Source organism: Symphalangus syndactylus, chromosome 23 (assembly GCF_028878055.3).
Source record: "Symphalangus syndactylus isolate Jambi chromosome 23, NHGRI_mSymSyn1-v2.1_pri, whole genome shotgun sequence".
Classification (NCBI taxonomy): domain Eukaryota; kingdom Metazoa; phylum Chordata; class Mammalia; order Primates; family Hylobatidae; genus Symphalangus; species Symphalangus syndactylus.
This window is the reverse complement of record NC_072445.2, coordinates 29,312,811-29,340,527: the sequence shown is the minus strand read 5'-3', so window position 1 is coordinate 29,340,527 and position 27,717 is coordinate 29,312,811. Positions and strand designations below refer to the sequence as shown.

At 35.9% G+C, this 27,717-nt stretch overlaps 1 protein-coding gene across 2 annotated transcripts in view; it reads left to right on the top strand.

Annotated features, from left to right (window-relative positions):
* Positions 1 to 27,717, top strand: part of COL21A1 (collagen type XXI alpha 1 chain) — a 198,649-nt gene that overhangs the window by 109,004 nt on the left and 61,928 nt on the right. The window contains exons 11-16 of one of the 2 annotated variants that reach the window (XM_055263888.2): positions 5,850 to 5,903; positions 5,995 to 6,048; positions 19,821 to 19,874; positions 20,346 to 20,397; positions 21,641 to 21,696; positions 21,820 to 21,873. In XM_055263888.2, the coding sequence (XP_055119863.1) occupies positions 5,850 to 5,903; positions 5,995 to 6,048; positions 19,821 to 19,874; positions 20,346 to 20,397; positions 21,641 to 21,696; positions 21,820 to 21,873 (324 nt within the window). Of the gene's footprint in view, positions 1 to 5,849; positions 5,904 to 5,994; positions 6,049 to 19,820; positions 19,875 to 20,345; positions 20,398 to 21,458; positions 21,697 to 21,819; positions 21,874 to 27,717 lie in introns of those variants that run through there. The other variant, XM_055263890.2, reaches the window with a different exon arrangement.

Genomic DNA, 27,717 nt, shown 5'->3' with positions numbered 1-27,717 from the left:
CTGACCAGCCAATTCATTTTTCTTCAACATTCTCCTTCTGTGAAAATCATATGTAGATTATTCCATGTTTATCTCACGTCTCTTAAATAGATTACTTAGATATATATTATAGGTAGTATATATAATAATGTGTGTAGACATGTATATATATACACACCAATGTTATTGGTATATTAAATTCTTCAAAGAATTGGTCACTGACACATCTAACGTCTGTGATTTTAAAGATAAGTTTGTGCATGTGAATGTAGGGCTGTTTCTACTATTAGAGTTCTCGGTTAGTGATAACTGGTTGAACTCAGTAATTATTGATTTGTTTGCTTATTTATTCTGTTCTTCACTCAGTCATATACCTATCCTTGCTGGGTGTTTACTGTATTCCTGGCACTCTTCTAGGCTAAGGATATACAGCAATGAACAAAACAGAAAAAAAAGCAAAAAACAACCCCCAACTTTGTCATTATGAAGCTCACATTCTATTGGGGGGAAATAGGTAATAAATACACACACACAACATCAGATGGTGTTAAGTACTATGGAAAAAATGTAGGAGGACAGCAAGAGAGGAAATGAGGTTAGCTATTGATCACCTCTCTTTGAGTATGAAAGGCCCAATTACTAGAGATTTATGTTGGGAAGTAAGAATTACTAAGATGGTTTAAGTTACCTTAAAAAGTTGCACATTCTCCTTTTGAAATTAGTATAAGTTTAAGTGTAACCTAACTCAGGGAATAAGGCAGTTTACCAAAGTTTAATTAAATTCTGTGGATTTAACGACCTAGCTCTATCTGCAGAGATTATTTGTCAAAGGTAGGCAATATTTTTCATTTATGTGCTTAGCTCAAGGGAAATATTATAGGAAACTGGATGATGTTGCTCTATATTTATCTATCCCTTATTTACCTTTACCCTATATGAGGGAGGATTAGATTTAGGCTAAATCTCATTTATAGTTAATGTAGTTTTCTTTAATTTGAAGTAGAACTGTTGTTGAGTCCTTTGTAGGACCCACGAGCTGTGCAGATAACCTCGTCTACCATTCCGCCATGTTTTTCAGCCTGCTTCCTCTTATTCTCTCTCTTTTGGCTTTGTGGATATGGTACATCTTTTCCCGATGCATGACCTATTGGAGGAATTCCTCTTCGGCATTGTGCTTTCTTTAGTACTCCTCTATCTCTTAGAAAAACTCCCAACTGCTTGCCCTTCACCTCCCATAGCAGTGTAGTTCTTTCATAGCACTTAGCTCAGGTGTAATTTTACATATATTAATGGAACTTATTAATGAAGTAATCTAAGCAATCAGTAAAAGCATATACACCACTTGACTAATAGTTGGGTTAGGTAGCAAACAAGTTTCTATATTAGTTATACATAGAATGGCAGAGATTAATTTTCTTGAAATTTAATTGCATAGAGGTATAAAGCCTGCCAACAACTAGAAGATTCCACAGTGGACATTAAAAGTACACACTTGGTTTTGGTTACCTAGTTACGTTGGCTGTGTATCCAAGAGTATCTGTTGGAATTTTGGAAATCTTTGAAGAAAATTATTTAATGGAATAAACTTTAAATCACATTCTTACATTTTTAAAAGGAGGGTGACATCCAAAATTATTTCTTTGGAATTTATTCTTATTTTTAAGTTTAGAGTATTTTAAGGAAACTAATATCTCTACCCTTCTCACTACTTTGAAAAAATGTGTATATTTAGATTGGCAGAATATTTTATGACGTGATTAGAATTGAGCACAGAAACGAATTGGTGACCCTGGCACATTTCGGGATTTTATTTCCTTAATTTCCATTTCAATGCTATACATATTTCCTGAAGCTTTGTAACTATGAATCATGAAGGAAAATTAAATTGATTCTGTATTCTTTTCTTCAACCCTACAATTTGGCAGTGAGAATATTTTTTTCCCTAAAAAAAAAAAAAAATGACTCATTTATAAAGAAGTTTTCTGTGAACATGGAAAAGACTTAAATACTGTCAGAAATCTTGCAGATGGGGGTAGGGTGGATATTTGGACCTGCTAATAAATACAAAATGGCAAAATTCATGTTGAACAGTATTAACCCCTCAAAGATCATAGGAAGGTTACAGTTCTAAAATGATACCTGAAACATGTGTTCTGAAAAATAAGAACTCAGTAAGGTATATAAAAAGCTTATTTTTTCCTGTTTTAAGGCATTTTCCTTTTTTTAAGGTTGACCCTGCTATGAGTCAACCAATGTTTTATTTCTTTTTCCTCTTGGAAATTGTTCTGTGTTGTAATATTCCCCCTTTTATCATTTATTTTCCTGGTTTTTAGTCCAAAATTTGTTTTTCTGAATTTCATTCTATTTCTTCTGGTGTTTTGCCCTAGGATTCCCCAGCTTGGATGTCGTTTGGTTTTCTCTATTTTGTTACTAAGCATGTTTCCTGTAGCTTCTAAAACAACATTTGAATTTCTTTCTGCAATTAGTATTTTAAGAATGCATCTAATTGTAACCTTAAAAATATACATATCACAACATTCTCAAATTGTGAGAAGCACTTATTATTCTTATATTGTAATTCCTCCAAAGATATAACAAAGAAAGCCATTATAAAATACACTGAGGCCATGTTTGCATGTTTAGCATTATATCTGTATAATGTTGGAAAAGAGTTAAATCATAAAGACGATGACTGGACCTGCCATTCCCAATGTACTAATGGTGGCTGATAAGGCTGTTGAGTAACATTCTGCAGAAGTATTCTTGTGGTCTTGTACAATAGTCATTAAGTCTGAAGAAAAGAAAGAAACGCACATTTATTGAGTTCCTAACACCTGCCAGAATCTTCACTTGTGACTCCATTTGTTTCTTTTCAAAAGTGAAGTGGATGATAATAACAGTTTATGGTAAGAAACTAAGCCTTTACTAGGCAAAGTGACTTAGCCAAAATCTCATAGAAAGTAAAAGGAAGGGCAAAAATTCAGTGCAAGGTCTTTTCCAATTTCAAATTCATCGTCTTTCCACTTAACTGTGTTGCCTCCCAGGGTTTGGGGATTGATGACTCTGCCTGAGGTCACATTATGAGTCAGAGGTAAGCTGGGAACACAGTTAGGGCATCTCCATGTTGTTTTAATCTGTTAAAATGCAATGCGTCCTCTATAACAAACACTACATCAACTTCTTCAAAGAGGAGAGACAGCACAGCAGCATTTGATCTTTTATGAAAGATTAATTTTCCTAAAAAAGTAGTAAGGTAGATATGACGTTTGGCTTAACTTTTGAAAAACTGTAAAAGAAAAATAATTCATTAAATGTGAGCTTTGCAGATGATCAACCATTTTGATCAATAGCCAATTTCCATGGTAACTTTCTTTTGAGGAATTTTATGAACATTCCTTTCCTCTGGGCACTCAGAATTCTAAACAATTTAAAAATAGTCTCGCAAAATGGATTTCTTTGAATCAGATGAGTCAATCTACAATGATCAGATTTGACCCGTCATGGAGCACTTTCTGATAGAGAATATTCCCGCTGGCTCTATCAACTTACTAGCTATGTAACTTTGGGCAAGTTACTTAACTTCTGTGCCTTAGTTTCCTCATCTGAAAAAAAAAGATAATTTAGAACCTACATTAAAGAATGGTTGTAAGGAGGAAAGTGAATTCTAGATTTGTAAATTGCTAGCAGTGACAGAGCTGAGAGTGAATTCCAGGCCTATCTGATTCCAAAGTGGTTGAGGGAAGGAGATTCAGTGATAACTAGAGTAGTAGACATATAGGGCTGAGCAAATTCTATGTAGACTGAATTTCTTCTTACTTTTGAGTAATCCTGGGAACAGGAAACATGAGATTACTAAACATTTCCATTTTCTACAGAAAGGTGCACAAACATAACATGATTCATTGGAGAAGGAGATTTTTTTTTTTACACATTCGTGTATAGAGTTGATGACTTTAAATTATTCCAATGTTCTATCAACAGAAGTGTGCAAAAGAATGTGTTCAATGCCAAAAATATAGAAATGAATTAAACCTGGTCTTTGACCTCAAGGGGGCTCATAATCCAGTGACAGAGACAGTGCTAGTCTAGGGAACAGATGATGGGTTGGAAACATGCACGTTGTTTTGTCTGGAGTATGGAGAGGTTGATAATCAGACTCATTGTTTCCTGGTGAAGTGCAATGGTTAAGGATTGGGCAAAGACATTCAAGAAAAAAGTTTGAATCTGAGAAGTCATGGAGAAATCATAACAATATATTCTGTGAAGAACTGAATAGAGTATGAAGGAAAGGATGATGGTTAGTGATAAAAAATTGTATAGTTGGCCGGGTGCAGTGGCTCACGCCTGTAATCCTAGCACTTTGGGAGGCCAAGGAGGGCAGATCCTGAGGTCAGGATACCGAGACCATCCTGGCTAACATGGTGAAACCCCGTCTCTACTAAAAATACAAAAAATTAGTTGAGACCATCCTGGCTAACATGGTGAAACCCCGTCTCTACTAAAAATACAAAAAATTAGCTGGGTGTAGTGGCAGACACCTGTAGTCCCAACTACAAGGGAGGCTGAGGCAGGAGAATGGCGTGAACCCGGGAGGCAGAGCTTGTAGTGAGCCGAGATTGCACCACTGCACTCCAGCCTGAGTGACAGAGTGAGACTCTGTCTCAAAAAAGAAAAAAAAAAAAAAAGAAAAAGAAAAATTGTATAGTCATTGTCATTCTAGAAGTAACTGAGAAGGCAATTTACACAATAGAAAATGTAAATGCATGTAAAAGGAGAAAATAAGACTGATCTTTCAGAGACAACTCATTACCAGAGGTAGCAAAGAATATTAGAAAGGATATTTGAAAATGTGAATAGAAAAACAGGGAATTATGATGTCTCTAAAATTACAGTTAAAAGCATATTGACAGGTGAGTGGATGAATATGAAGACCAGTGCAGACACCCATGAATAGCCACATGGAAATGAAGCTTTTAGATTTATGAATGAAGATGTAATTGGAAACATTAATGAGATCTGTGTTAACATAATTGACAACAGAGACTGGTACCCAAACAGTAAGATCTAAGAAAAATGGAGTGTGAATAAAGAATATGAGAAAGATGGAATTTGATAGTGGTTATTAAGTTTGTAGGTGTCAGGTGGTCCATTAACATGACAATCAGCCCTAAGAAACCTAGATAAATGTTTAGGGCCTACAAGTTAATTTGGAGACTTTAGCTGTCATGTGTTAAACCAACAATAAATAGTTCAACTCTGTCTAAAAAAATTGTGCTATTTTACTAAATTTCCAGTTTTTGAGGAGGGATGTCTAAGAATGACTCCTCTCATCCCCCTCCCCTAAGCAAACAGCCCAGCCTTAGGGGACCATGGGGGATATGTCATAACCACCTTCTTACATTTAACATCAACATCTTTCTAAAATGAGTAATTTAAAGATTGAAGAATAATATTAATTAAAGGTTAATTTATTCAAGGGACTAACTCAGATGGCCATTAATTAGGTGGTTTATAAATAGACATTTGTTTAATCCTCCAATCTCTTGAAGTGTTTCTGTCTTGGATATGTTGAATATATTTCTAATAAATCCAGTACATTTCTTAAGAAACTGTGAACATTAACTCTCCTCTTAATTTAAGATTTTCTAAATGTTTTTATTAATTTACAAATATTTAGGGCCCTATATACTTTTTAAAGGATTTCATAAAGATCAAAGTGTATAAATTCCTTATTAAGCATTTAACACTTTATTATTTTGGATTTGTTTTAGGCGTGAGAAACTTGAGATAAGAGTGAATTCTGAAACGAAGAACTTCTCTTGGTAAATATGATGAAATATTAATTTTTTTCTTTTTTAATTTTTCTTTAGGGATATCAGGGAATTGCAGGGACACCAGGTGTTCCAGGATCTCCAGGAATACAAGTATGTGACCCACTTATATACATTTTATAAATTTTATTTTTAGTGAACTAAAACCGATAATTAACAAAATTTTATTTTCTGATTAATTTAGGGAGCTCGAGGACTACCAGGTTACAAAGGAGAACCAGGGCGAGATGGTGACAAGGTAAACACACACAAAAATGCAATCAATGGTGTTAGTCCCTCAAAGATAAAGGATGTTAGCTATGATGGTTTCCATTCAACAGTCTGCATCTTGGTGAATCCTAAGATTTGTGGGCTCAGAAATTTGTCAGTGGCTATTAGCCAATAAAGCTTATAGAAGGCTTTATCACTAGATAAAAGAAGTTATCACTGACCACTATCAAATGAAACAGACATTGGCATTGCCCTATGCCATATTCTCTCCCTGTGGTTAAGCTCCACAGGGAGTTACCTTCTTAGAGGGGAGTGGGTTATGTGAAAGAAACGTGTTACCATGTTAACCTCAGATAGTCCAATACCCAAGGGACCATCTCCACAATTGGTATCTATCTGGCACGTGGCCTATTGGCTCAGCCACATTTTTTAGATTCCACATATAAGTGAGATGATATGGTATTTGTCTTTCTGTGTCTGACTTATTTCACTTAACAAAAATGTCTTCCAGTTTCATTCATGTTGTTGAAAATGACAGGATTTCCTTCTTTTTTATAGCTGAATAGTATTCCATTATGTATATATACCACAATTTCTTTATCCATTCATCCACTGACAGAACTTAGGTTGAGGCCATGTCCTGGCTACTGTGAATAGTGCTGCAATACAGTGGGAGTGCAAATATCTCCCTAACATACTGATTTCATTCTTTAGTTGAGTTTTACACACTAAACATAAAAAGGGGGATTTTATTTGTACATTTTAATTGAACTAAATTTTTGTGGGAATAAATGTTCCTTGTTTTAAAATAAAAGAATAACTATAATTCTACTAGTGGCATCTTATGCTGACTGCTTTATTGTTTTGGGTCATTATGTTGTCTTTTAAATATAGGTCTGTGAATTTTACGACGTCATACATTCTACTGGTTAAGATAAATAAGATGTATATTTATGCAAGGTCTCTGTTTTCAGACCAGTCGTGGATTTTATTCAGAGTTTATTGTTTTCTGAAGTTCATTGTTGGGGTTAAACTCTGATTTGACATAGTCATTGTGGGTCTAAAATCATCATGTACTACCTTCCAAGTTTCCGCTTCACATTCCATGTGGCTTCTGAGAGTTCTTTGCCCAGAGCTAAAAGAATTTAGTAAGTTAATTGAAGGTTTTTCCTTGATTATTCCTTTATAACATGGTTCCTTGATTTTTGGAAATGAAGGGTTAAAAAACATACCCCTGAGATGACTTCGACTTGTGGCAGTGCAGGATACTTTTCCAGGCATCACGCAGTGGCCTTTGGAAGATTGTTCCACACAATACTGTTCCCCATTAGGATATTTTCCCAGAATAATTTCCATTTTGTGGATTTTCTCCAAAGACGCCTACAGTAGGAATTTCCACTTAAGATAATTGAAATTAGATGTGCTTTCTTTCTGACTTTAACATGTGTTCTTCACATATCACACAATAGAATATATATAGATTTTGCCGGGTGTTTTTTCCTGAATTTGCAAAATCAAAAGGAATACTTACTCAGCAAATAGTCTTCAGTTGGTCACTAATTTTATTACATGCTTTAAAGCTATTCTTTGAAATCTAAAAAATACTTTAAATGCTTTAAAATACTTCCTCAATATTAAAAAACTAATATATTTAAATTGTATGGAGAACTATTTTTTGTTAAAACTTACATTAGGCTGTGCTGGTTAATTGATATGTATTTATGAATTTTCAAATTGAGTGTGAAACTTTTCCATGGCAAATTCAATTTTACAGATGTAGGAAGTATGAGTAATTTATTTTTTAACCTATCCAGACTCTGTACAAACTCATTACTTGACTTTTCTGGGCTTAAGAAATAAAATATCATAATTATATCTAGGGTATTATCGGAAAAATTATAGATTTTGTTTTCTTTGTTAGTACATTCAACTTTTAAGTGGTCCCTTCAAAGCCTCACTTTCCCATTGTCCTCAGCGTCCAGACTGGAGCATCATGTGATGGGTAAGACTTCCCTACCTGAATAAAGTTCCTTACCTCTGGGCCTCCAACATCGAAAAACTACGTGGTTTTACAGTGATTTCTGTTATAGAGTCAGTCACAACCAAGGAACTCCAATATATATTTTGAGAGAACAGGGGTAAAAAAGCTAAAAAATGTTAGAGAATACATGTTAAAACAGTATGTTAGTGGTATTACTTCTTTCAGTGTTCCTGAAGACCAAACAAACAAAAATTACCAAAACAGGGAGAGAGTCTACCCATGTGATTTTCTGATAACACCATGACCAAACACTTGTGTGTGTGTATGTGTGTGTATGCACAAGTGTGTGTGCCCAAGTGTGCATGTGTATGAGATTTGGGGGCTTAAAGCAGTTAAAGATTATAGATTATAGGCTTAGTTCTGAATTCAGACTGCTTACCTCCCAAATCACACTTCTTAATCTCTTTAAACCTGGTTTTTATCATCTGGAAAGTGGAAGCCATAGTATTACTTACTGCCTAGGCGTTTTGTGAAGATTAAATGAGGGCATGCATGTGGTTGGCCTAAATTAAGTGCTATAAATTGGTGATGATAGTGATGATGATCATGATTTGTTATTGGGCGCCATTCTGCTGGTTACTTAAGGCAAAATTTTTGGAAATATCTTTGAGTTATCCTTTATCCTTCCTCTCTCTGTTGAAGTGCTGCATCTGAAACGATCAGACAGAAATTCCCTAAATGTCTTCCCACTATGTCTACCCTCCTACCCGTATATGTACCTACATTCTGCCTTTCCTCCTCTTATTATGGGCGAAGTGTCCATGTGGAGTCCACAGGCCTCCTCATGCACTCTGGATCCCATCTTTCTCCATTACTTTGTGTATTAACAAGCCCTTCTCTTCTGTGTCATTAGTCATTTTCTTTTCTAGTTAAATTTTCCAAATAGCCTAAAGGATGATCCATTTGAAACCACCCAAACCTCACCACTTCCTCTACCACATAGCTTCCTTTAGCTACCAGGCCATTTCCCTGTTTCTCATTGTAGTACAAGTGCTCCAAAAGGTTTGCCTTTATTTCCTGCACATTTTCACTGCCATTTCTCTCTCTGATCCACTCTAGTAGGACTTCCATCCCAACCTTCTGCTGCATGTTTAGATCACCAGTCTTCCATCTTTGAAATCCAGTAGTCAGTATTGTTCAATTATTTCTTCTTGTCTTGGTGTATGTCTCCACAGTGTTTGACACTGTTGACAATTTCCTCCTTCTTGGGACAATTTCTTCTCTTGGCTTCTGGGATACCACATGCTCCTAGATTTCTCCTTGCCGTCACTAGTTACCTTTTCATGTTTTCTCGTTGGCTCTTTCTCTTCCTCCTCCACACATTCTCTAAATGTTGGGGTGCCTCCAGGATTCAGCCCTGTCCTCTTCCCCTTCCTCATTAAGAGATTTTATTATTGTAATATTAAGAAGTATAAACATATATGGATATAAATGTATATATAAAATATATATGCATATATTTTATAATTATAGTAACAATTATTGATATGATTAACTACTATAGTAAATAAGAATATTAAATACAGACATACACATAGGCACAATCTCTTTTCTAAAAAATAGTTTGCTTCATCTGAATCTGGAGAAACTTGGAGTTGTTACAATCAGGGGTTTTCAGAAAACAAATTTCTCTACTTTTTATGGAAGTGGTGTTACTATTAGGTTGGTGCAAAAGTAATTGTGATTTTTGACATTGCTTTCAGTGGCAAAAACTGCAATTTCCTTTTAAAAAATACTTTCCTCAGAGGATTTTCTCCCCAAGCAGTACTAGCTCTGCCCTCCCTAAATATTCTCTGTTATTAGGCATTGTTAAGTGTCTTTCCTGTACACATGGTGCTGACTTATGTGTGCTCAGGTTTTAACTAATTCTGTGGCTGCTTTTGCAATCTGGATTATCTCCTGATATTTCAACCTTTTTTCTTTTAAAACTATATAATGGATTTAACATCTTAGTTTATTATGAAGAACCATTAATTCCATGTCTTGCCTTATTTATTGGCTCTTATTCCTTTTCTGTCCTGGTTTTCCCTTTTTTCTATTGGTATTAGAAGGAAACTTAAAACTTTTATTGAATTTTTATAGAATGCTTTATGTTTTGTTTGTTCTAAACTCGATTTTTGTCTTCTCTTTGGATGTCTTCTGTTGTATGGTCATTGAGAAACTACTGCAGAGACTCAGCAGAAGTTTGGAAATTTATTTCTTTTGTAGGCATGAGTAGTTCAATGGTAATCCCAAACCCCAAATGGAATCCCATCACTGTGTTAGAGAGAGGAATTATTTTAGTAGGTTAAAATAGTTTCCCATAGGTCATTATTGCCTGAGCTTGTATAAGACTTAGGATTTGTGTTTTTGTTGTTGTTGTTTTTGCTTTTATTTTTTCTGAGAGGAAAAGAAGCCACAGATCTGTGCAAAACTTTATGTATTGGGTGCTTTCAGGGTTTTTACTGTGGTGTGTACCCTTTTCTATTTTATTCCTGATATGTTTTGCATCGATTTTGTCCATATGCTTTCCCCTTTACATTAAATCCTCACAAAAAGTCCTGTGGGATTAGTACAGTAAGTCATACTGTGCTCATTTTAGATTAATTGTGAAGTAAAGTATCCTCATTTTACATTTTGGAGAACTGAAAAATGAAGAGCTTGAGTAATTTGTGTAAAGTTACTCAAGGATCTAGGGGGTTGAAATAAAATACCTTGATCCCAATCTGGCTTTCTTTTTCCTGTATTTTTCTGCTTTGGCCAGAGTAGTTTTTCACTGTGTGACTTGTGCTTCTTTTAGTCTACTGCCTGCACTGTGAGAAGAATCCCTGAATGCCTGTCAGGAGCCAAGAAGATAGGCAGGGGAGGGAGCAGATGGATGAGTACCCACGGTCGTGTTGACTGGGCCATGAGAGTGTTCATGGTCTACATTTCTCTCTAGGGAAGAGGGATAGTTCATTCTAGATCATAGGTCATCAAACCTTTAAATTGCGAAATGTATTGCAGTAAAACACTTTTGGACAGGTAGCCTCATATATAAAAATTATGTATCTGTGCTACTGAGCAAAGTATTATGTGAATTTGAAACACACAAGGACATTTTTTAAAATGAATTTTAAAAATAGTAGTTCTCATGTTCTTTTACTAGCCCCCAAAATAATCTTGACCTGACTGAAGACTATGACTCTAGATTGACTTAAAAGATGGACAGGCTCATCGAAGTTATATTCATCAGCCATGAAAGGTTTGGAAAGCAGCCTGTGGGAAGTGGAATTATCTTACTATCTTGGATTCTCTTTGACTTTAATCACTTGTAAACTCTGATGGGACCAAGAGTGTGACTTCCCCAAATATTTGTTTTATTGAAATTTTCTTTGAGCACTCAAGAGTGTTGACTGTGTTTTGGGAAATGAAAACATTCTATATATTCAGCAAATTATTATTAATCACAAAGAAGACAATAGGTAGGCTAGAGTAGCTTATGCTACAATAACAAGCAAACCCCAAATGCTTGTGGCTTAAATCAAAGGTTTATTGCTCCTCAAACTACATATTTATCAGCAGCAGTGAGGAGCTTCCCATCGTCTTCACAGGGAGACTCAGATTAACAGATATTTCACCATCTAGATGATGACTAATTATGGTGACAGGTGCAGAGAGAATCAAACATTGGCTTTTAAATCACTACCATTCATGTTTAATTAACTGGAGCAAATTGTGCAAACCACATGTATTTTAACAGATTAGGTAAGTATGATTTCCCATATGCCAGAGAGTGGAGAAGAATCTGGATATGGGTAAATAGCAGTTGTACCGAGAAAAAAATAGGAATGAGTTAAGGATGAATTGTTTCCTCAGAGAGGTTGGAGTCTGATAAAGGACATGACACAAAGTAACTGTATTTCAAGATAGTCAATGTTAAGTGCCAAAGAAGAAAGTCAAATAAAATTCTCTAGGAGTTTAAAGGAAAGTTAAAAATTGGAAAGGCTTCATGAGAGAAAGTATAAAGAAAAGGTTAATCATAGCTATACAATGTAGGGACTGTTTTTATCAAATTTAAGAAATCTCAAAGATTGCCTTGGTTCTTTATTTATTGTTATTATTTTGGTATTACCAATAAGACTGTAAGAAACATCTTTGCATATATTTCTCAGTAGTTTTTCATGAGTTTATCAACAAGAAAAATTCTCAGAAGTGAAATTGACTATTGGACCAAAGGGTTAACTTCATAGTTAAACTTTGATTTAAATTGCTTATTGAGTTCCTAGAAAGTTGATTCTCTTTCAACAAGTATATGAAAATATCTTTCCTCACATTCTTATCAGCACTGTTTTTTTTAATTCTAATTTTCACCAGTATAATTTAGAAATGATACTGGTTTGATTTTCATTGCTTTATTAGTGAGTTGGGTAAGGTATCTTGACATGCGATTTGGGGGCATTGTGTTACTTCTCTGTAATTTGCCAGTTTTCTCATATCTTTTACTTTCCTACTGGGCTGTGATCCTTTTAAAGATTGATTTTTATATGCATTTCGTAAGTTGTTGTTTGTGTGTGTGAAAATATTTTTTCTGGGTTGTATTATGTGTTTTGACTTGGTTTTTGGAATTTTAGCCATAGAGAAAATTTTCATTTTCATGTAAAGTAGTTTTTTCTTCTATTTTTCTCCTATCTTTGTATATAAATAGAAAGGTTTCCCATTCTAACATGTTGATTATAATTACTGATGATTTTATTTTTGTAATTTTATTATTTTATTTTTAACCTTTAATTTTTAGTTTTTGGAGTAAAGTTAGATAAGCATTTGTATTAGTGCATTTCCACACTGCTAATAAAGACATACCTGAGACTGGGCAATTTACAAAAGAAAGAGGTTTAATGGACTTAAAGTTCCATATGACTGGGGAGGCCTCACAATCATGGGGGGGGCCTCGCAATCATGGGGGGGCCTCACAATCATGGTGGAAGGCAAGGAGGAGCAAGTCACATCTTACGTGGATGGCAGCAGGCAAAGAGAAAGAGCTTGTGCAGGGAAACTCCCGTTTTTAAAACGATCAGATCTCATGAGACTTATTCACTATCATGTGAACAGCACAGGAAAGACCCACCCCCATGATTCAATTACCTCCCGTTGAGTTCCTCCCACAAGTGGGAATTATGGAAGTTACAGTTCAATTTGAGATGTGGGTGGGGACATAGCCAAGCCGTATCATTCCACTCCTGTTCCCTCCCAAATTTTATGTCTTCACATGTCAAAACCAATCATGCCTTCCCAACAGAACCCCAAAGTCTTAACTCATTTCAGCGTTAACTCGAAAGTCCATAGTCCAAAGTCTCATTTGAGACAAGGCAAGTCCTTTCCACTTATGAGCCAGTAAAATCAAAAGCAATTTAGTTATTTCCTAGATAAAATAGGGGTACAGGCATTGGATAAATACTCCCATTCCAAATGGGAGAAATTGACCAAAATGAAGGGGGTAAAGGCCCTATGCAAGTCTGAAATCCAGCGGTGTAGTCAAATCTTAAAGCTCCAAAATGCTCTCCTTTGACTCCATGTCTTACATCCAGGTCATGCTGATGCAAGAAGTGGGTTCCCATGGTCTTGGGCAGCTCTGCTTCTGTAGCTTTGCAGGTTACAGCCTCCCTCTTGATTGCTTTCACAGGCTGGTGTTGAGTGTCTGTGGCTTTTCCAGGTGTATGGTGCAAGCTATCGGTAGATCTACCATTCTGGGGTTTGGAGGATGGTGACCTTCTTCTCACAGCTCTGCTAGGCAGTGCCCCAGTAGGAACTCTGTGTGGGGGCTCCAACCCCACATTTCCCTTCCTCACTGCCCAAGCAGAGGTTCTCCACCAGGACCCTGCCCCTGCAGCAAGCTTCTGCCTGGGCATCCAGGCATTTCCATACATCCTCTGAAGTCTAGGTGGAGGTTCCCAAACCTCAATTCTTGACTTCTGTGCATCTACAGTGTCAACACCACATGGAAGCTGCCAAGGCTTGGGGCCTGCACCCTCTGAAGCAATGGCTTATTCTGTACCTTGGTCCCTTTTAGCCATGGCTGGAGTGGCTGGAACGCAGGGTACCAAGTCCCTAGGCTGCACAGAACAAGGGGGCCCTGGCCCTGGCCCATTAAACCATTTTTTTCCTCATAGGCCTCCAGGCCTGTGATGGGAGGGGCTGCCATGAAGACCTCCGACATGCCCTGAAGACATTTTTGCCATTTTCTTGGAGATTAACATTCAGCTGCTTGTTACTTATGCAAATTCCTGCAGCCAGCTTAAATTTCTCCTCAGAAAATGGGATTTTCTTTTCTATCACATTATCAGGCTGCAAATTTTCCAAACTTTTATACTCTACTTCATTTATAAAATTGAATGCCTTTAACAGCACCCAAGTTACCTCTTGAATGCCTTGCTCCTTAGAAATTTCTTCTGCCAGATACTCTAAATAATCTCAAATTCAAAGTCCTACAAATCTTTAGGGCAGGGGAAAAATGCCACCAGTCTCTTTGCTAAAGCATAAGAAGAGTTGCTTTTACTCCAGTTCCCAACAAGTTTCTCATCTCCATCTGAGGATTACCTGAAGCTAGATTTCATTGTCCATGTCATTGTCAGCATTTTGGTCAAAGCCATTCAACAAGTCTCTGGGGAGTTCGAAACTTTCTCACATTTTTCTGTGTTCTTCTGAGCCCTCCAAACTGTTCCAACCTCTGCCGGTTACCCAGTTCCAAAGTTGCTTCACATTTTTGGGTATCTTTTCAGCAGCACCCTACTCTACTGGTACCAATTAATGGATTAGTTCACTTTCACACTGCTGATAAAGACATAGCTGAGACTGGGCAATTTACAAAAGAAAGAGGTTTAATGGACTTACAGTTTCATGTGGCTGGGGAGGCCTCACAATCATGGTGGAGGGTAAGGTGGAGCAAGTCAAGTCTTACATGGATGGCAGCAGGCAAACAGACAGATTGTGGAGGGAAACTTGCATTTTTAAAACCATCAGATCTTATGAGACATATTCACTACCATGAGAACAGCACGTGAAAGACACCCCCTATGATTCAATTACCTCCCACTGGGTTCCTCCCGTGACAAGTGGGAATTGTGGGAGGTACAATTCAAAATGAGATTTGGGTGGGGACACAGCCAAACCATATCAGCATTCTTATTTTATAAAATCATTTTCCTAAATAAAGAGCCAGTTGCCATAGTATTCATGGCATACCACTTTTTTCTCCATTTATTTCCATTAAATTTCCATTTTCATTTGAGCCTGGTGTTTTGGCTTTTCATTCTGTTCCATTGACCTGTCTACATCTTCTCCACTGCAGAATTGTTTTAATTATTGAGCTTCATTATCTGACTTAATATTGGCAGGGCTAATCCTTCCTCATTATTCTTTATAATCAAAATTTCCTGGCTATTTTTGAATACTTATTTTTCCAAATAAAGCTCAGTATCTTTCCTTCAATTTTTTAGAAATTGCTATTCACATTTCAGTTAGGATCCCTTTGCACATATGGATTAGTTTTAGAAGCATTGACATCTCTCCAATTGCTATTCAAGACTATGGCTTTTCTTTTTACTTCAATCTTGAATTTTTTGATATTAGTCCTGAACATTATCCAATTTTATTTTAACCTAAAAATTTTTTACCTCTTTTGTTTTTATTATAAATGTAGCCCTTTTAAAATATATTTTATATTGGTTATATTTTATATGTAAAAAGCTATTTATTTTTTATATTTTTAAAGCACCAAGTAAATTCATTTCTCTTACTCATTTAGGTTATTAGATCTATTGACGTATTAGAGGAATAATCTTAAAAATAATTTTTCTTCCTGTTATTTTTAGCCTTATTTCTATATTTGTCTGAATTCGTTGGTAGTCCAGAAAAAGTATTAAAAATAGTACAAATACAGGGTAACTTTGTTTTCATTTTAAGTCTCAAACAGGCAGAGTCTCTTTTAGTTCAGGTTGGTGGTTCCTGTGGTATTATATAATAACTTTCTCAACAGCATATCGTATATGTATATGTGTGTGTGTGTGTGTATTTGCAATTTTATGTTTTTGACTTTTGATTCCAGCCAATAGCAGCATCCACAATCTTGTCTCAGTCACATCTCCTTCTCTACACTTAATAATGGGTGACCTAAATTAATCAGGCATCCACTACACTCTGTTTACTTTTCATACGCCACACCGTCCAGCTTGACGGGATTTATTGAACCTCCCCTTAATGGACTCAGAGATTTTAAGGATGGTGTTTATAGCCACATCTTTGATTTCATCCCTCCCAGAGGCTGAGTTTTAATTGGACTTTTATTTTTTAAAAGCATTCACCATTACATTAGAGATGAGAAAAACAATTGTATCTCCCAATCCCAGTGTTTTTACACTTGGTCTATTTCTTTTAATTACCACTTGCAACCTGGCCAATTATTTTGTGAGAGCATATATTTTTTAAAATAGTACCTTGTCAAATACTTCCAATAACAGTCAATTCATAATATATATTTACATTCTGTTTTCTCAGTTCTTTACCTCTAGCTATAAGTTCATTTGATACATTATTTGCCTTTGCAAGTTATTACAAGCAAGGCTTTTCATCAATTATTTCACCACAATTTTACATAAGACACCATTTTTTCAACCTTCAATAATTGTTTTTCATTGCTCACTACCTGTCCCCAAAGCCAATGACATATATACATTTTAATATTGTTGTTTTGGCAGCCTCTATTTCTAATATTCCAACTGTACTAATTAACTTAGGCTAAGCTGCATTATAGTAACAAATGACCCGGTGGCTCAGAGGCCAACACAGGAGCCATTTATCTTTTATGTTACATGCCCATCCTGGATAGGCTTTGGCCCAACTTTATCTCTTCTTTGCTATCCATTGCTATTAAACCTTATAAATAATTTGATTGAGTATAATGTGTTTGAGCCATACTTTTTTCTGTTCCATATTTTGTACATATTGTTTCAATATTCCCCAACAGTTTTGCTGACAACTTGTTTCTGCTCACTCTCTCTGTCCTTCTTTCTCTCTCTCTCACACTGATTTATGTTAACATGGATACTACACCTTTTTATTACACTTAAAAATCTTCCTTCTGCACATAACAGTAGCTTTGTCCAGACCTTGTATTTTTTCTGTCCCAACATGAGTGGATGTTCCTGGTCTTCCTACTTCATCTGAGATCTGTTTGCCATCTCCAGTAAAAGAAAGTATGGATATTATGTCTTTTATAACCTATAGCCAGAGAATGGAAGTCATAGCTTGGACTTTGTTCAGCCTTAATAGGGAATCTCAGCTTACCTCTTCCTTCTATAGTTTTATTAAGCATTCATTACCCAGCTAATTTCCATCTTATTAATAGTATATCTTAGTCTAGCTCTGCCTTTAACTGGTTATCTCAGTTTAGTGTTTTCTAAAGAGTCAACTCAGATTGTTCTCTTAACTCCAGTCCTCTTTCTATTTCTCAGAACTCTGCCCACTCCTTCTGCTCCAAGCAAAAGGGAAAAATATATATATAATATACATATATATAAAATTTGAAGTTTTAATTTCAAATTTTAAATTATAAATATATAATTTTAAATTATATATATATATATATATAAAACCCTGTCATGAATGCTCTTAGGGAGGCAGAACCCCTGCTACACCCTGCTTCAACTGTGTTCCTCAGTGTTGAGTGAGGAGTCTTCAAAACCTGAAGAACACATTCCATCACACCATCGAGCTTAACCAAAAACAAGCAAACAAAACACATTCTGGATCTTAGATTCTGGCAGTCCCCGAACAATCTACCCCAATCCCATTTCCAGGGTTTGCCATCCCCTTTCCTGCCTTTGTCTTCCTAAAGACCTTCCAGCACAATTGTGTGTCTACTCCTGTGCTTACAGGTGGCTGAGAGGAGCCTGTTTATGTGATGTATGGATGGGGATGGAGCTTGGAAGTGTAGTCCGGGATGTCCATGTGTATGGGCATGAGTTCTCTATAGATGAAAAGGCCTATAGAGTACCTAGCATAATGGATGATTATAGACCACACCAGTGTATGATAGTATAATACTTCAAGACACTGGAAGCAAGAGGAAGATCTGCAAGCTTCTTCGGGGAAAAACTGCACGAGTCCTACCACTCCTACCCTCCCACTCCAGGCCCCCAAAAACACACAAGAAACAAAAGGCTACATACAAATGATCAGGAATCAGAAAGGCTTCACACATCTTATTAGTGACATGGAACTCAAGAACTGAATGAAGCAGAGCCTTCAAAAGTCTGATTTAAAACTTCTAAATTATCATCAATTACATAAATGAATAGAATAAGGACATTTTCAGAGATGTAAGGTATCAGAAAGTAATCTCCCATGTATTCCTTCTCAGGAAACCATTGGATAGTATATTCCCCTAAACAAGATAATGAACTCAGAGATAAAGAACATCAAATTCATGCTGAAATGAGACAGGTCTAGGAGATATTTATTAAAGAAAAAGAAATTTTCAATGCAAATGAATACAATCAGAAGTGATTTTGACAGTTGGAAAGATTTTGGAGTTCAATATAACAATAAGTTTATAGGAAAGTAAACGATTAAAATGGCAATATTTGACTCCAGGAAAGATAAACATTTGGGCAAGAAAAGGCAAGTAATGAGAATATATTTATAGCTTATCTTCAAATCTTAACAAAATAAACCCTGACTACTGATTTAACCAAAGCTGTAATTGAGGGTTAAGGGGATTTGTGTCTGTTAGAAGTGGAGATGGGGAGGTGGTGTTGGATGCAATGAGAGATTAATCCTCTGTGTTCATGGTGGGAAGTCAGTAGATAATGCAGAAAATGGAAAATGTAGCTATAACCAATGGTTTGGTGATTTGAAGTCAAAGAGATGCGGAACTTTGGAATAAAAAGAGTTGCCTTTGGAGGGTTCTATAAGCCTTGAATAAATATATCAGTATTTAAATCATATGAATCAATAACTTTTATAAAAATTACATCAGTCACAGATGATATAATCTTTAATATGTCTACCAGACAAGCTAGGAGTATAACTGATTGCTTAATTTGTCTAGATAAAAGTGAATATGACCCAAATTTTGCCATGAAAGTCATTGGTTCTTTATTTACTATGTCTTCACAATTATGATTTTGAAGCTAAAGCAGTACCATCCAACATATCCCGCTGAACTAAGTACTAAACCTATATCTACTAAATATCAAGTTGTTATGACTTTTCTTCATCTTTTTCTCTTTTGGAGAAAACTTTTGGCCTTCATGTTCATAGACACATATGAACAGATACCTTCTATGAGTAATTAGTAAGATAAGCAATTTTTAAAAATTCCGCAGAATCCTAGTGTGTGTTGAGACGTTATCCTTAGGGTCTTTCATTACTGAGCTGGATAGGACCTCAGAGGTTAACTGTTTCCTGAGTGTGCTGGGACTAGATCATTTCAATTAATTCATGTGTCTTGCCCCTGTAAAAGCCCAAGACTTTTTCAGAATAGGTGGTGGCTAACTAAGGGTGGAGTCTGGATTGCTAGTGAGATTTTCTTAGCTCCAAAATACTTACCTTCTGTGATCATAAATGAAACCCTGAAAAGTAGGGATAATTTTTCATAGTGATGGGATTTAATGCTGATATGAAATTAACTGTTTGCAGATAGATTTGAAGTGGATTTTGACAAGGGTGAGGTTGAAGAATATATGATGATATTGTTTAGGCTGGAATGGTTTTTCTTTAATTAATTTCAGTTTTATTTTCAGGGCGATCGTGGACTTCCTGGTTTTCCTGGGCTTCATGGCATGCCAGGATCAAAGGTTGAAGAAATCTGTTTCTTTTAAATATAGCAATGCCATTTTTTAATTGAAATATAAAGTACTTTTATATTACAAATGTGTTATAAATAAATGCTCATATGTAATTCGAGATAAAGTAAACAGTGGGCTAAGATTAATATTAGTTTTTACACAACTCTACAAAATTCCCTTTAAAGTTTCCAGTTATAAATGTATGATTTTATAGTATTTAAAAATTGATGTTATACTGTATGCAAGTTTTCTTAACTGTAAGTCTTAAACTATAAGCCCTGTTATAGCACTGAATGTTATTTTTTTAATTTTTCTTTATAAAGCCTGGAAATGAGGGCTTTTTAAAGCAAACTTTAAATTATTTTATTTCTATTTTGTTTTGCTTTGGGCATATTAAACTCTTTTGCTTATAATCTGAATTTTTTCTTTATAAGAAAAATATTCATATTTCTTTAATATTCACTATATTTTGTCTTTTAGGGTGAAATGGGTGCCAAAGGAGACAAAGGATCACCTGGATTTTATGGCAAAAAGGGAAGTATAGATCACACAACAAAGTATTCATATTGAACTTTTAATGTAATGGAAACAGAAAACTTGAATTGCAGTTCTAACCCAACGTGAGAACAGTTAGCTTTGTTCACCCTTCTTAGAGGATTAATTCAGAACAATGAAAAAAGAAAAAAAAGTAAAAAGAACTGGTGACTGCAGACTGCTATGTATGGTATCCTATAAGATTATGTTGTATTGTTGATCATTCTGAGCTTTTAAAAGATTTACAGGCTGGGCGCGGTGGCTCACGCCTGTAATCCCAGCACTTTGGGAGGCCGAGGCGGGTGGATCATGAAGTCAGGAGTTCGAGACCAGCCTGGCCAATATGGTAAAACCCCTTCTCTACTAAAAATACAAAAAGTAGCTGGGCGTGGTGGTGTGTGCCTGTAGTCCCAGCTGCTTGGGAGGCTGAGGCAGGAGAATCACTTGAACCTGGGAGGTGGAGGTTGCAGAGAGCCAAGATCACGCCACTGCACTCCAGCCTGGGTGACAGAGCAAGACTCCGTCTCAAAAAAAAAAAAAAAAAAAGATTTACAGTGAGAGATTCCCTAGGAAGCAGTAGCTGCTTAAAAAACGTGTCCACTGAAGGCCGGGCACAGTGGCTCATGCCTGTAATCCCAACACTTTGGGAGGCTGAGGCGGGCAGATCACGAAGTCAGGAGATCGAGACCATCCTGGCTAACATGGTGAAACCCCGTCTCTAGTAAAAATACAAAAACAAAATTAGCTGGGCGTGGTGGCGTGCGCCTGTAGTCCCAGCTACTTGGGAGGCTGAGGCAGGAGAATGGCGTGAACCCGGGAGGCGGAGCTTGCAGTGAGCCGAGATTGCACCACTGCACTCCAGCATGGGCAAGAGTGAGACTCTGTCTCAAAAACAAACAAACAAAAAACATGTCCACTGAAATTTGATGTTATGGGCCTTTCTAGTTCCTCACACTGAGGGAAGAATATTTAAAATACCCATTGCTTTTTAATTTTGCCAAGATGTTATTTCTATGTTTAGATGCTTGTAATGATAATTCTGCATCTATCAACATTTTTAATGTCTTGATACTGCATCCACTGGGTTGGTAAAATAGTGCTTTGCAGAGTCAACATGAGTTGTAGTTCCATGAGTTTTTACTACATAATGATGTTAACTTAGTAGCTTTTCTATTTAAGTTTTGGTTGGAACTTGAAAACATTATTGTGAAGATTGAGTTTTAAGTGTTTGTTTTTGATACAGGGTGCAAAAGGTGAAAAGGGGAATGCTGGCTTCCCTGGCCTCCCTGGACCTGCTGTGAGTTTGATGGAAAAAAGCTCTTAGTATTTTGCTTTAAATAAGATCTATCTTATAGTATCTGTCTTTAAAGAGAAAAAATTAGTGTAAAAATATATTAAAGCACATGTATTTATTTTTTAGGGAGAACCAGGAAGACATGGAAAGGATGGATTAATGGGTAGTCCCGGTTTCAAGGTATTTAAAAAAAAAAGAAAAAGGACAAAACAAAAAGATTTTTGTATCTTGTATCTTGTGAGGAAACATAAGAAAAATGTACCAATATTAAAATTTTTTAACATGTGGCCTTGGGATAAAATTCATGAGCTAAAAGGTTTTTTACGTGTAATTTAAAAATGATACTGAATTTCTTTTGACTTTTTTGTGGACTCTTAGGTGTCAGAAGTGAATCATAGGCTATTACAAGGTTGAGCTTCTTCAATAAGCCCTTCAGATTGGTTTGTTTGGCAGGTTAGAAGCAGAGGTTCTTTGCTGTGTTTCCCAAAGATTGAGGTTTCAGTGGGCTGGGAAGCTGTCTTCTTAATCCTGGCTTCTTTATCAGTTGTGTGGTATGGGCATGAGAGCATTAGAGTAAGTGGGGAACTGCAAAGTGTCAATAATTCACTGTCTATGAAAAAGCTCAAGGGCACATGCCCTTGGGGTGGTCCGTTAGTACCATCATATTCTCACAGTTAGGATTTAGCTGATTTGGATACCTAAGGAGAAGATTTGTATAAGCCATCAGAGCTGAAGAGGCCATTTGGTCAAGCATTGGACATAGGGATGTTATCTGGTTTTCTAACGGTCAGTTCTTTGAATCCCAAAGTTGCTCAGAAATTCAGTCCAAATTTTCTTGGTCTGTAGGTGTTTTCCAAAGGAAAAATTATTCATTTATTTGCTTCAAGTGCTATGAAGGTTTTTCAAATATCTATGATTCTTCAAAGAGTATACTTTGAGACAATACTTCCTAAGGCAGTAGTAACCTGACTATAAAATATGGGAACCCATTTTAAAGTCCTTGGTTCCTTCTTGTTAATTATGCTTCAGTGGTTTCATATTTTCTCACTTATTTAATTGAAGAGGTTTTATTGATATTTATTAGAAACTAGACATATAGAGGAGAATAAAGCCATCATGGCTTCTACTCTTACAGAGTTTATAATCTAGACTGCATGAGAGAACACAGACTTTATCTTTGCCTACAACCTAAGCATTCATTTTAATTAATTTTTTGTCCTCTGTTAGCATAAATTCATATGCCCCAAGAAATGGGACTATTCTTTTTGGGAGGCAGGATTGCTTAGAGAATAGAATGGAGTTGGATTTCCAGCTTGCAATGACTTTCTCTAACTAGCTGTATGTTCTCTGGCAAATATTTTGACAGTTTCTATTTCGAAAATAGAGTAAATGTTACCTATCTAGAATGGTATGAAATGGACTTGAGTAAGACAAATCACCCAGCACAGTTCCTGGCAAAGAATAAGTGTTAAATAAGGAATTAGTTCTTTTATTCATTTCCTGATTTGAACACAGCTTTAAGATTCCTTTTTAGTCTTAATCTGGGTAGTATGTGCATTCATGTACCTGTGACTGTAAACATCAGTTTACTGTTTTCTAGCAGCTATATTGCTATATAATTGAAATACCATAAAATTCACCCATTTAATGTGTAGAATTCAACAGTTTTGTGTATTTACAGAGTTATGAAACCTCATTAGAGTCAATTTTTAGAACATTTTCATTATCCCATAAAGAAACACCATGCCCTACTAAAAATACAAAAAAATTAGCCAGGTGTGGTGGCGGACGCTTGTAGTCCCAGCTACTCGGGAGGCTGAGGCAGGAGAATGGTGTGAACCCAGGAGGCAGAGCTTGCAGTGAGCCAAGATGGCACCACTGCACTCCAGCCTGGGCAACACAGCCAGACTCCATCTCAAAGAAAAAAAAAAAAAAAGAAACACCATGCCTATGTAGTGGTCACTCCCCATTTCTCAACAAGCTACTACCTGTACATTAAACCCTTGGCAACCATTACTCTGTTTTCTGTCTCTGCAGATTTGTGTATTCTGGACATTTCATATAAATGGGAACATGTAATATATGGCCTTTTGTTCTTTCAATTACCATGACATTTTTGTGGGTCATTCATGCTTTGGTTTGTATCGGTAGTACTTCATTCCTTTTTAATGCTAATAGTATTTTATTGTAGGGATATATCACTATGTTCAACATTTTGAGGTCAGTTCACTCTTGATATGTGCCTTCCTTATAAGTTCATACCACCCTTCATATTTGACCTTGGTTATGTCTCCTATTTTCTAATTAGCGTGGGTCTCCTAAAAACAATGAAGTTTTCTGTCTTGTCTGTTTGTAAATTTTTAATGGAAACATTCATGAATTGAAAAAAAAAGCTATTTACTTTTTTTGTTTAAATTACTTTATTTTTAACAACAGTTTTAGGTTTATAGCAAAATTGAATGGAAAGTGCAGCATATTCCCACACACCCCCTGCCACTTCCCAACCCTGTACAGGCTCTCCCACGATCAACATCTCCACCAGAGTAGTACATTTGTTACAACTGACACATCGCTATTACCCAAGGCTCATAGTTTATGTTAGAGTTAATTCTTGGTATTGTACACTTGACACATATATATATATATATTTGACAAAAATAACATTGTAGTATCATAGAGAATAGTTTCACTCCCCTAAAAATCCTATGAGCTCCACCTTTTGATCCTTTCTTCTCTTCAACCACTCACAGCCATTGATCTTTTTACTCTCTCCAGAGTTTTTCCTTTTTCAGGATATCATAGTTGGAATCATACATTATGTAGCCTTTTCAGATTGGCTTCTTGCTCTTAATAATATGCATTTAAAGTTCCCCCATGTCTTTTCATGGTTTGATGGCAGCCTCTGGTAACTATCCTTCTACCCTCTATGCCATGAGTTCAATTGTTTTGATTATTAGTTCCCACAAATACATGAGAACATGTGATGTTTGTCTTTCTGTTTCTGGCTTATTTCACTTAACATAATGATCTCTATTTTGATCCGTGTTGTTGCAAATGACTGGATCTCATTTATTTTTGTGGCTGAACAGTACTCCATTGTGTGTTTCTTTATCCATTCATCTGTTGGTGGATACTTAGGTGACTTCCAAATCTTAGCCATTGTAAGTGCTGCCAGGAACATAGAAGTGCAGACATCCCTTTAATATGCTGATTTCCTTTCTTCTTTTGGGTACATACCCAGCAGTGGGATTGCTGGATCATGTGGTAGCTCCATTTTTAGTTTTTTTTTTTTTTTTTTTTTTAAATTGAGACACAGTTTTGCTCTTGTTGCCCAGGCTGGAGTACAATGGCATGATCTCAGCTTACTGCAACCTCCGCCTCCTGGGTTCAAGCAATTCTCCTGCCTCAGCTTCCTAAGTAGCAGGGATTACAGGCGCTGGCCACCATGCCCGGCTAATTTTTGTATTTTTAATAGAGACATTTCACCATGTTGGCAAGGCTGATCTCGAACTCCTGACCTCAGGCGATCCACCCTCCTTGACCTCCCAAAAGTTCTGGGATTATAGGTGTGAGCCACTGTGCCTAACCCATTTTCAGGTTTTTTGAGGAATCTTCAAACTGTCCTTCACAGTGGTTGTACTAATTTGCATTCCCACCAACAGTGTACAAGGATTCCCTTTTCTCCATATCCTCACCAGCATTTGTTATTGTTTGCCTTTCGGATAAAAGCCATTTTAACTGGAGTAAGATGGTATCTCATTTTAGTTTTGATTTGCATTTCTTTGATTATCAATGATGAACATCTTTTCATATGTCCGTTTGCCATTTGTATGTCTTCTTTTGAGTAGTGCCTATTCAAATATTTTGCCCATCTTTTGATAAGATTATTCGATTTTTTTTCTACAGAGTCGTTTGAAATTTTTGTGTTTTCCGGTTACCAATCTCTTGTCAGATGGGTGGTTCACAAATATTTTCTTGAATTTCATGGATTATCTCTTCACTTTGTTGATTGTATACTTTTCTGTGCAGAAGCTTTTCAACATGATTTGTCGATGTTTACTTGGGTTACCTATGCTTGTAACGTATTGCTCAAGAAATCTTTTCCAAGAGCAATGTCCTGGAGATTTCCCCCAATGTTTTTCTGTAGTAGTTTCATAGTTTGAGGTCTTAGATTTAAGTCTTTAGTCAATTTTGATTTGATTTTTGTATATGCCAAGAGATAGGGGTCTAGTTTCATTATTCTGCATGGGAACATCCAGTGTTCCTAGCACCATTTCTTGAAGAAACTGTCTTTTCCCTAGTGTGTGTTCTCGGAACCTTGTCAAAAATGAGTTCACTGTAGGTACGTAGATTTGTTTCTGGGTTCTCTGTTCTGTTTCATTGGTCTTTGTATCTGTTTGTATGCCAGTACCATGTTGTTTTGGTTAATATAGGTCTGTACTATAATTTGATGTCAGGTAATGTAATTCCTCCACTTTTATTCCTTATGCTTAGGATAGCTTTGGCTATTCTGGGTCTTTGGTGATTCCATATAAATTAGAGGATTGATTTTTGTATGTTTCTGAAGAATGTCATTGGTATTTTGATAGGAAGTGCATTGAATCTGTAAATTGCTTTGGTAGTATGGACATTTAAACAATATTGATTCTTCAAACCCATGAACATGAAATATTTTTTTATTTTTTGGTGTCCTCTTCAATTTCTTTCATTAGTGTTTTATAATTTTCATTGTAGAGATCTTTCAATTCTTTGGTTAATTGATAGATATTTAATTTTATTTGTGACTATTGTAAATGGGATTACTTTTTAAATTTCTTTATCAGATTGTTCACCATTGGCATATAGAGATGCTACTGATTTTTGTATGTTGACTTTGTATCCCGCAACTTTACCAAATTTATCAGTTTGATAGTTTGTTGGTGGAGTCTTTAGGCTTTTCTAAATAAAAGATTATATCATCAGCAAACACGGATAATTTTTACTTCTCCCTTTCCAATTTGGATGCCCTTTGTAACTTTCTCTTGTCTGATTTCTCTAGCTAGGACTTCCAGTACTATGTTGAATAAGAGTGGTGACAGTGGACATCCTGTCATGTTTCAGATCTTACAGGAAAGGCTTTTATTTTTTGTCCCCATTCAGTATGATGCTAGCTGTGGGTTTGTCATAGATGGCCTCTATTATGTTGAGGTATGTTCCTTCTATATCTACTTTTTTGAGGGTTTTTATCATGAAGGGATATTTAATTTTATCAAATGCTTTGTCAGCATCAATTGAAATGATCATATGGTTATCTTTCATTCTGTTGATATGATGTATCATATTGATTGATTTGCATACATTTAACCACTCTTTTATCCCAGTGATGAATTCCACTTGGTTGTGAGGAATGGTCTTTCTAATATATTGTTGAATTTGGTTTGTTAGTATTTTGTTGAAGACTTTTGCATCAATATTCATCAGAGATATTGGCCTTTAGTTTTGTTTTGTGATATGTTTTTGTCTGGTTTGGTGTCAGGGTAATACTGGCCTTGTAGAAAGAGTTTGGAAGTATTCCTTCTTCCTCCATTTTTCAGAATAGTTTGAGTAGGATTGGTATTAGTTCTTTAAATGTTGGGTCAAATCCAGCAGTGAAGCCATTAGGTCCCAGGCTTTTCTTTACTGGAAGACTTTTTATGACAGTTTGGATCTTGTTACTTGTTATTGGTCTTTTCAGGTTTTGGATTTCTTCCTGGTTTAATCTCAGTAGGTTGTATGTATCTAGGAGTTTGTCCATTTCATGTATATTTTCCAATTTATTGGCATATAGTTGCTAATAGTAGCCACTAATGATCCTTTGAATTTCTGCACTGTCATTTATAATGTCTCCTTTCTCATTTCTGACTGTACTTTATTTGGGTATCCTTTTTTATTTTCTTGGTTACACTGGCTAAAAATTTATCAATTTTGTCTTTTCAAAAAAAAACCCAACTTTTTGTTTCATTGATCTTTGTGTTTTTAAATTTCAATTTCATTGATTTCTGCTCT